At 51.4% G+C, this 10,723-nt stretch overlaps 1 protein-coding gene across 1 annotated transcript; it reads right to left on the minus strand.

Annotated features, from left to right (window-relative positions):
• Positions 1-497: 497 nt before the first annotated feature.
• LOC100906174 (fibroin heavy chain) lies at positions 498-2,900 on the minus strand. Its single transcript, XM_003746904.2, has 4 exons — positions 2,884-2,900; positions 2,371-2,798; positions 1,068-1,149; positions 498-980 (listed from the first exon to the last, which is right to left on the minus strand). Exons 1-4 carry the CDS (start codon positions 2,890-2,892, stop codon positions 498-500), a joined length of 1,002 nt encoding a protein of 333 aa, XP_003746952.2. The 5' UTR covers positions 2,893-2,900.
• Between the last annotated feature and the right edge of the window lie 7,823 nt (positions 2,901-10,723).

Here is a 10,723-nt window from a genome sequence, read left to right on the forward strand (position 1 = left end):
CATTTTTGAGCTCCATGGTTGAGCTTCAGATTCTACCTAATCTGCGTAGAGAGGGATATATGTGTATATTTGGTAGAACACTCTATAATAAAGTTCCATGTGTCACTGCGGCAACAATACCAAAGAGGCGTTCTCTACAGTCAGTCGCTTCTGATTGGATTGAGAATCCCCTTCAGATGGGAAACCGAGCGCTTGAGACAGGTCCCGGAGTCGGAGGGAAAGAGTACGGAGTCCAGTCTCCGAATAGCACCTCTCTCTGGCACGGAACTTCCTTCCGAATTGGACAAGTGGCTCTCGGGAGAAGCAGGAGAGCGCTCCGGAAATTGTAATTCTACGGCGGAAAAAAACAAGTGTCGCGTGATTTTCCCTAATAAATAATGAATAATTCATGGCTTAACATCATGCGGTTACACCCATAGGCAATTACTGCGGCATCGAAGGTAAGGTGTATTTGTTTTTACTTGCGATACAGTCCCGACAATGCATGAATTCTCGGCCTACCACAGCTTTCCAGCTCCTAGACCAGCACCGTATCCGAGGCCGGCTCCATAAGGGAGACCACCGAGGCCGAGTCCCCCGTATGCAGCCACGGGAGCAGCGGCGTACCCGATCTTGGCGACTCCGATCGGAGCGAGGGTCTTGCCAATGATGGGAGAGTAGGAATCAGCGCGGGTAGTGATTGCAGAGCTGGCGATGATCGGGGAAGCAACCTTTGCGATAGCAGGGGCGGCGACGATTCCGTGTCCGTATTCAAGCCCAGCCCCGTAGCCGAGACTGGAGCCGTAGCCGAGACCAGAACCGTAGCCGAGACCGGAACCGTAGCCGAGACCGGAACCGTAGCCGAGACCGGAACCGTAGCCGAGACCGGAACCGTAGCCGAGACCGGAACCGTAGCCGAGACCAGAACCGTAGCCGAGACCAGCGCTGTGGCCTATGAGACCAGCCTGAGCAGAAGCAGCGAGAGCGGCGAGAGTGATGAACTAGAAAAGATGTCGAAGGCTTCTAGCAAGAATCCTCAATGAATATCCTGCACTCGGCCCCCTAGAAATCCGCTAATCGGTACTCACTGCGAACATGGTGGCGAATCGATGGCGAACTGACAATCTGCGTCCGCTTATATACAACGCGCAGCGTTTTTCTCTAACGCGACTGCCGCAGCCCAGAAATACAGTGGACGTCATTGTACTATCCTCAACTCCGAAAGCTGAAGTTTCTGAACATTGTATGAATAATTCTGCGGAATTCTGATAGCCAAGCGCAGTGATTGCGGCGCGTTGATAAACGTATATATCCTACATGTAGAAGCGGCTGACTGTGAACGGAGCTCACGTGTCTATGGTGAAGCAACTGGAGATTTCTGCAAGCGCGCTGATTCAGGTCACTTTCCGACTGCGCGTGGATCTAGATCGGAGGATTCTGGTTCGGTTCGAAGTTCTAGAGTGCCTCTTTGAGGACCCGAAGTCCGTTCCTGTTCATTCAAGCAACCCTGTCGAGGCGATATCTCTGTACGCTGAGCGGATCAACAGAAGATTTCAGCTTTGACTCTGCTTTGAGTCGTGTTCTCAAGAATCCATCGCATGGCCACTACTCGATTGGAAATCCGTCGGAAAGCAGGATCAATTCTTCCCTCCTACGGAGCCTCTCTCAGGGGATGGGGCGAATATTCCACGCTCCCCCGCTGAGGACCAGCCCATTCTATCAAAGGGGGGATTCAAAGGATTTCTTGGATCGCCACGGGGGCAATGCATCGGATTTCTCGGAGCGCCTCCGCTTTTCGAGAGCCTGTGTACACACCCGGACGTCTATGTTGTCTTTCCGGAGCAGATACTTCCGGATATGCGGCCATAGACGTCTCTTCCTATAGAAAACTGACTCCGGAAATAAATCTCTGCCTCTTTGTCGAAACCGAAGGATCTGATTGAGTGAGAGGCCCGGCGCGCCGCTCAGGAAGGGATGCACTGGATAGCAGCACCGAGATTTTACTGCCGATTTCGAGGGAGAACGCGGGGGTCAAGCGGAATCTGAAAGAGTTGAGCTCCACGAGTTCCTTATAGAGAGCTTCGACATGAAATCTAACTCAATGGCTTAGAAATCAGAAGGTTCTCATCCATATCCATGAACGAGATGAGCGGTGGGCTAGCCGGAATGGGAATTCCAATAACTAGATGGCAGCCCCGACAGAATTTCACTCGCCACTCGACTAAGGATGGACGAACGATTGAGCATCTAGAGAAATAGCGGAACGTCGCGGCGTTGTATTCCGCCACTTCTCCGAGGCGTAATGGAACTCCAGGAATCTTTTGTGTACAATTTACAATTTTATTGAGTAGCTTCTGTACAGGACGTCTGAGCTCCCGGCAAGATTATCACCAGATCTTTCCGTATCCGTATCCGTGACCGGCTCCGTAGCCGTATCCAGCGAGACCGGCTCCGTAGCCGAGTCCGCCGAGACCGAGTCCGTGTCCGTATCCTCCGTACGAGGCGATGGGAGCGGCGGCATAACCGATCTTAGCGACTCCGACGGGAGCGAGAGCCTTGCCGATGATGGGAGAGTAGTGATCAGCGCGGGTGGTCACAGCAGAGCTGGCGATGATGGGGGTGGCGACTTTGGCAACAACGGGAGCGGCAATGACCTTGTGTCCGTAACCGAGACCTCCGTATCCGAGACCACCGTATCCGAGACCACCGTATCCGAGACCGCCGTATCCGAGTCCAGCACCGTAGCCGAGACCAGCACCGTAGCCGTGGCCGACGAGGCTGGCTTGGGCGGAGGCGGCGATGGCGAGAAGAGCGACAAACTGTGGATTGAGAAGAATTGATAATTTTGAGGCCGGTAGGCCACTCAGGAAGGGTACTCGATGAGGTTTGACAATGAGTACTCACAGCGAACATGTTGAGCGATTGATGTCGTTTGCTGACCGTTGTCGGCTATTTATACGGTACAACTTCTCTTTCCGACCGGAGACTGGGCACCAATTCAACGCTAACTGACCACGCGAGCAAACCGGAGACGTCGGGTGGGCTTCCACTGAGGCCTGCCAATTCTATCTCCCGTTTTCTCCCGTCAACCAGAAAGCTCACAGAATTTCTCGGCTAGTGACGTTTGGTCTCATCGTATAGTTTTTATGAAATCGAGAACGAGGACGAAAGTTTTTTTTCTCCAAAAGAGTAGGGAGAAGCTCGATTCTCGTGCTAGGAAGCTTACCCGTAGAAGCTCCGGTACCGTTAGAAGAGTGGAGAGTCTAGGAGGGGGAGGACAGAAGAGAATCTTCCACTTGGATGATCCGGTTAAATAGGCATACTTTTTCCCTTTATAAGTCCAGGTTTCTGATTCCTCGCAAGAAAATCCCCAAGTGATCCGCCGAACGCTCGTACTATCTCAGATAAGTCTCCGCAGTGAACTTGAATTCGAAGGCCGGTCGAATATCGCTCACTATTCCGGAGAAAACTTTCCGTTAGCGGGCGTTGTTCAGTCCGACGGTTAGTGTCGAATATTGAGGCTCAGATGATAAGCGAAAATACAGGATCGGACTGGCATTCCAATCGGCGCAAAGATCCGACACCGAGTGAGAGCCCTTCCGCAGATTTCGGCCAGAAAAAAGCGGAAAAGTGTTCAACGGGAATTTTTCTAGCCGAAATTTTTTGAATGCCTAAGCGGCACTCAGAAGCGGTCGCGTTCAAACGGCGAAACAGATGCTGGTTGCGCAATTAACGTCGAAAAATCAGTTGCCCCTTCTGCGAGCCGGAAAGTGAAAATCAAGTTCAAGGGTACAAATGATATCTCCGACCGATGCCGGCGAGGCACGGGGACCACATTTATTCTAGGGCGGATATCAGACACCAAAGTCCAATGTTCCAAACGGCCCTTGCTGTTCCTCGCGTCCGCGGGCCCGAGCAATACTCTGCCCAAAAGAATTTCGAGGTAATCATATGTAATCTCTGATGCTGTAGTCTGAGTGAGTGGACAAGTCTGTTTCCACACGAGTGGAACTGCTGGCGATCCAAGATGTGATTCATGCACCCTTGAGAATACTTCGTCCGATATGAAAAGGGGAGATTATTAGCGCTGAAGAGGCGTTGGTTCGGATTCGGCCGTACGGAATTCATGCTTTCGTTACAGTCCTCAGCGTCAAACCGTCGACCTTGCCGACTTTTGGAGCTCCGCCATTTAGGCACACTGGTCAAGGAGCTGACGACCGCGGCTGAGTCAGCCTTAACCGCCGCTGAATCTTTTTCTGTGCTGCTTCCTTTTGGTTAGAGCCATTTCTCCATAATTGATGCGAAAACTAACAGGAGCCAAGATAGAAGCCCCAAAGAAGAATGACTATCACAAGTCCGTTGAACATGCCTTCTTTTATGGTCCACTGGCAATGGTTGTTGCAGAGATTGAGCTCCATTGTGAAGTCGTTAATTAAGATCGAATTATATTATCCTTCTCGATTCGTGGAAGTCCATCCCCGGGTGTGCCAGGAAGGACGCGACAGAGCTCGGAAAGAGTTCTAATTCTTGCGCTGAGCTCGCGGACGAATTCGGAAGCCTCCCGATCATCAGATTTTCTCATTCGTCTCCCAACTCTGCGATTCATCGCTCTTGTCGAATAGCGGATGTCGATCACAAGCCCCAGAGTCGAGAGGACAATTAATTGAGGGCTCCCATCGTGGTTCATGATACACCTGTTACATGCAAGATCCGCAAATTGTGCTTCGGCCGCCCTCTTGTCACCTAATATAATGATCGTTTTCTGGCGAGAGCGATGGAATTTCGTCTAGAAGCGACCCCACAACTCCAAAAGTTGCGATCCGAAAAGTTCCTGGGCTTCGACGCGGACCTCTGGTAAAGAATATCCAGAGATCTGCGCGGAGAAGTCCGGAAAATCCTAATGTAGGCGGCACCTCGACGAAATGATCTTGTATTCGTTCCGTTTGACTCACGGAAATTCGGCGAAAAACCGCAAAACTTCTGGTCTGCAGAAGGCGACTACAGGAAACATCCGGCTCGAGCCAGAATCGACAAGGGAATCCTTCGCACTCAAGCGGTATAAAAAAGTGAATCCACAGAAAAGTTCGGTCAAAACTTATAAGCTCGCGCAACGCGGAAGTTGTCCGGTTGTTTTCCGACTAAGTCCGCTAGCTCAAGATTGAATCGAACCGAAGGGAAATAGCCTCTCGCCAGTGATCGAAGTCCCCAATGCTCCTGTTCAGTCGGCACCACTAGAAATCACCAGAAGAGCTCCACTCTCAGCTGTAGTCACTCCTCAACCTTTCTTTGCTCTTCCAAGAGCGATTGAATGCATTTTGAGTGGACTGAGTCCACCTCTAGGCTGCCTGTGTACAAGAGATCGGAGCCGGGTCAGAGACGATTTTTACCGTCGGCGAGCGAGATAGTCGACCGCGCCGAGACGGTAGAAAAAACGCGGACCCTTCAGAATCCTTCAGATTCCGGTGAGTATTATCTCCGTTGCCGGAGAGATTCGTGAACACGAAAATTCACGATGATCTTAACTTTTATTCGGAACGCGGCGATTGTCCGATGGCATCCGGAATAGCTTAGACGATGCTGTCTCGTTGGGCAGGAGGATTATAATCATTGATCATTAATGATGCGGTTTTCAACTTGGCGTGGTGTTTCACAGCCATGGAATACCCAAATCAATATTCCGATTCCTAGCGGTATGAATAAACTAAAGCGCAGCTCGCTGGTCATCCGAGGAAGTTCAGGCAGATGAGAAGACCCATATGAACCAGTCCGCCGCGGAGAGCGTGTCTCGCGGCTATGTTATGTATTTCAGAATGAGCATACAGTAAAAGCTCGTTATAACGACCCCCATTACAACGAATTTCTCGGTACAACGAACAAGGAATTTCTCCTGCTTTGCCCAGCTCGCCACAGGGATAGTGTTGAGTGGCCTTCGTTACAGCGGAATTTCGGTACAACGAACCAGTTTCGTCGGCCCCTTCGTGTTCGTAGTAAAGAGCTTTTACTGTATACATATACAGCGACCTACCCTTCCACCCTCCACTTGAGTGTTTCGGTGGATGGTTCCACGGAACAAGACTGCCGTGGTCTGCCCGTTTTAGGGCTAATGCATCATACATACCGATCACTATGATAATTCTCTCGTACAGTCACTTGACACTTGACCCCGAGAATCATTGCCTCCGATTTGTCAATAGCCTCGAATTGCCCTCCGTGCATAATCCGCCCACTTAAGGCAAGGTCCGGACTGGGAAGGTAGGGGGGGAGCTCGGACATTTCATGGAGCATCCCTCAACGATTATTCCGAGGCGGGACTTCCACTTTATTAAAGAAGAACGATATCGGACTAAGCCTCCAATCTACGGGAAAGCACCGGCTGACGAAGATTTATTGAACATTGAAGCTGCACGTCTCGACCCAGTCCTCATTTGCGGCGGCGTCCCATACCTCCGAATCTCCCCATGTTTCCCATGCCTCCTCGACTTCCGCCTCCCATGCCTCCATTCCAGCCGAAGCCACCTGACATGCCGCTGAAACCACCCGGCATCATTTGCGCCGTGCTGAGGCTCGAAGTCGCCAACAACAGACCAAGGTAGAGCAGGAGCTTCATCGGGAGCTTTAAATCGGTGGTAGCACAACTGCTATGTGAAGATGACCACAGCGCCGCACGATCGATGCTTTATATCGGTTTGCTTATCGCGTGATCCTTACGAGAGGGACCCTCGAATCAAGTTCACAGTATCATTAGCAATATTATGACAGCCTCCGACGCCACGCGCGGGAGCACGCCCGATCGGCCGATTTTTTTGTTCATTTCGATTGCTTTCTAGCTTCATCGACAGCTGCTCAGAGAAGCTGAATCAGTCACAAAGACTTGATCGCATCAGCAGCTTCGGGGAACCGATCACATTCAAGCTCTCAGAGCTCGTCAGGGAAACTCTCTCGCAGACTGTGAATGTCGGTGCAAGGTCAAATTCGCCATCAGGAGGTCGTAGCCTCGATCAGTCGCGTGATCGACTTATAGAGGAGACTGATGATTCACGTGGAAAAGTTCGACCAGTCGAAGCATTCAGGAGCTTTCGCTCCATACTGGCGATTCACGGGTGCCCGTCCCTCTATTATGTACAGACTTCTATTGAACGCGACATAACTGACTGACCTCACTCGACGCAGGAGCGAAGGTCCAGGCTTGAGCTGTCTCGCAGCAGAAGTCGTCGAGGGTCCCGATAGCTGCTCCTCCGGGCGATGCACCAAAGAGCGCGGGACGATTGATGAGAGAAAATGCATCTCCGAAAAAGAAATTGCAGATTGATGAATCAGGTCTCTGGCTCATGAGCGTTTCGTGCTCCTGGGTCTTGAATCAACAAAGAATCGATATTCCATCAACGATTTCAATCGTGGTCTGCGGGGTGGATGCTTTAGCAACTAGAATCTGCCGGGAGGCGCCAAGAAAGCGATAGCCTCGCGTGAAAATAGTTCTTCGCAATGTTCTCTTCGATCTCGAATCAGGGCCTTGGCGAACTTAGCCCTGCCGACATCAGCTCTGTCCCCGAATCGGAGTCTGATTATACGGTGGTCCCGATAAGCGGAGTTCGCTGTGCCATGCACGATGGAGTCGTATCATTCGTTTCCGAAATCAACGGCAGAGCATCAGATATTAGTTCTTTGGAAGTGCTCGTCGAAGGCTCTGAGCTCAGATCGGAGCTCAAAGGAATATCGCCCTTCATCCGGTCTGGATTCGGAGGTAGCTGAATAGAGCTCTGTTCAGACGTATAGACTGCGTGGGGAGGCGACTCTCAGGAATGCTCCCGGTCTTGAGTAATCATTCACAGCTCACGAACATCTTTGGAGGCACAGTCGTCATACATCTCCGGGACAATTTTCTTCAGAGTCCGCTTCTTTTGCCGATTTACGCTGGGATGACCGCCGGAACCGTAACCGCTTCCCGTGAAAAAAAATAACTGTCTGAGACCGAAACTCTGCTAATTGATGAGGAAGCATCTATCCCAGTCGATACGCGTTGGCGGAATTCCGCGTTTCGCGTTTACATGTGCGAAGAAGTAATTATCTTGTATCCGGTGAACTCAGAGAATGCGGAGGAGGATTAGCTGGGATAAGTCACTATGTCCCCTGAGGAACGCAGGCAACGCTGCAGCAATCATGCCGCAGATATGCTCCAAGATTGAAAGAGATGAGATCCATGATCCGACCCGAAATCCCTAATGGAAAATACAAGCTGTCGCTGGAAACTCATCGGAGGGTTCGAGGATCTTTTCTGCCCGAAGAAAAGCCAAACCATGTCTGAATAGCGCGGCTGTTGTTTTCGAGGAGAGGGGCAAAGAGAGCGGAAAAAAACACGCACGCATCTGATGGCTGGGGACGGAAACCTTCGAATCCCGCCGCTCAAGCGTGCGCGGGAACGGAGGAGCGAATTAAAGGCATAGGGGCACATCTTCGATCAAAAGCTGTCAGTCTTACAATATTCCGGTTTCCCAAAGCATTCATCCCTAGCAGCGAAATGAAGAATGCTCGAGCCAGGAGCTTCTGAAAACGTCTCTCCATTCGACCAAGAACCCCTGTCCAAGCCCCCCTTCGGAGGGTCTCATTCGCGGCAGAGCGCGATGAGATAGTATGTTCCAGTACCATTATCCCGGAAACCTCCTGTGTAGCCCCGGGAACGCACTCGCATCTAGCGAGTATTTCTCCGGAGGCAGAGAGTTTAAATTGGGTTCTTTTCGAGAGGGAGGATGTCTTGGGACGAAAGTCGTTCTATGAATACCCAACCCATCCATCTACCATTATTGAAAAAAAAGACATTCTTTGCTGAAGTTCGTGACGATTTTTTTATCGGGACACGGTTTCGGGAACTACTTTCGACGGCCGGCGCCCATGCCACTGCCTCCACCAGCACCGGCGCCCATGCTGAATCCTCCGCTTGCGCCACCACCGGCACCGGAGCGCCCTCTCGCAGGCGAGGCGACCGCGAGGCTCAAGACCATCAGGAGGAAACCGAGGAAGACGATGAAATTCATGCTGTTTCTTCTCTATCAGCGGGGTGCAGAGGACGCTGAATGCTCTCAGTCCCAGAAGATGGATGCTTTATACTCTGCATCGCGTGTCGCGAACCCTCACTGACTTCAAAAGCTCAAAAACATGCGGAAACGTTCGATGCGATATCGTTTGCGTTCACATTCGAAAGGCGCAGCTACTAACGTTCCGCTTAGAGCGCTTCATTCGCTGTGAGTTTCATTTTCCACGACAGCTGCAAGCCTCTAATGGAGGAAGTCGTAGCGATTCACGCAGAGATGATGTGTTGACCAAAGGATAATTTCCGCTCCTGACGTGGCCGCACGGTTGTGCCCACGGGTGGGGTCGATGGTATAGTCAGCGACGGATTCACTCAATGGGCTGATTGGGCTATCGGGAGGCTGGGGCGGCGGATGTTGATAAGCGGTGGATCTTCGGAGAAGCTCGAATGGTCTGTGTGATTCTCGGACACGTCGGTGCAATGCTTTGACGGCCAGACGAGCTTACATTCGGAAACAAGTTCCTCGATTACATGCATGACTCGGAAGGCATTCTCAGCAGATCGCTCGATATTCGCACCCGTCCAGAAAAAAGATCCCTATCGGAACTTCAAAAAGTCCGGCTCTCGGGGCACGTTCTTCTATGAATCTCGTTGCCCTTCGAGCGGAACATCGGAGCCTTCTCCAACGGCATCATCACACTAATCAGCGATTAGGCCTCGGAATGGAGAAACCCGGGAAGTGGATTAGCTCCGGAGAAGTGGAGTCATTTCCACTGTCTCCCGCTTGCGCTTCGTGTACCGAACATTCACAGAGCGTTTGTCGCCAAATACAATGCTGAGATATGAATAAAGGAGCCCGAATATCCTGGATGGCGCACCGCGGCGCTTAAGCATTGAGTCCGTGGGACTTGCAATGCTCGGCGCGGCCCACGGCTCTGAAATCAACACAGATCACCTGGGAGCCCCAAGCGTCGTCGATCGGAATATTTGATTCCTCCCTCGATGTTGAATTCCAAGTACCGAGAATGGCGCCCACGATTGTTACAACGCTGTCATTCCCCGATAATGCGCATACCTTCGAAAGGAAAGCATGTGTGATCCGTTTGAGCGATTTCTCCAGGAGATGAGGCTTCCGTATAGCTCAGCGAGTACCCGGATAAGAAGAATTGAGTTTCCGGCTATTTTTCCGAGTACATTGAGGAGTCAAGGCCGACGATGGCACGCTCATGGACTTGCCTCCATGTATCCGATAGTCCCTGAGGTGACCAAGAAGATATTTCGCGCTCGCAGATGTATTCGTTTGGGATTTTTAATAGTGACTGTTCTGGGGCTGTCCTGTTCTCCTTCGAGAAGCAATGCCCAAGACGAAAGAGTGCTTCGAATCTCCTGCGGCTCGTTGAGGAGGCCTACGGTTCATTCTTGTATTCACATACCAGCAATCTCGCGCCAATATGTAGTCGGCAAAACTCGGGTGAGCAAAACGACTGAGAAGGTCAATATAATCAGAAGACCGAAAATCTTCCGCATTCCGCAGGGATCCGTGCCTTCCCTTTTCTGTGCTCTCCTCGGTCGTGCGTTCCTCAGCGCGGACCCAATAGCCGACATCCCGATTCAATGAAGCCCTTAGGCAGAAGTGTAGCCCCAACCGACTGCCGGAAATACTTTGATGCGCTCACCGGCGATAATAACGAGTTCGCAGGAGACCAGGTTGCACCTCTT

This window comes from Galendromus occidentalis, unplaced genomic scaffold (genome assembly GCF_000255335.2).
Source record: "Galendromus occidentalis unplaced genomic scaffold, Mocc_1.1 scf7180000077508, whole genome shotgun sequence".
Classification (NCBI taxonomy): domain Eukaryota; kingdom Metazoa; phylum Arthropoda; class Arachnida; order Mesostigmata; family Phytoseiidae; genus Galendromus; species Galendromus occidentalis.

Excerpts from the sequence above, each read along its gene's own strand:
- LOC100906174 (XM_003746904.2), bottom strand. Across the intron at positions 1,150-2,370 it reads TACGGATACGGAAAGATCTG|TCGCGTTAGAGAAAAACGCT; the intron begins GTGATAATCTTG and ends GGGCTGCGGCAG. Across the intron at positions 981-1,067 it reads GATTCGCCACCATGTTCGCA|TTCATCACTCTCGCCGCTCT; the intron begins GTGAGTACCGAT and ends CATCTTTTCTAG.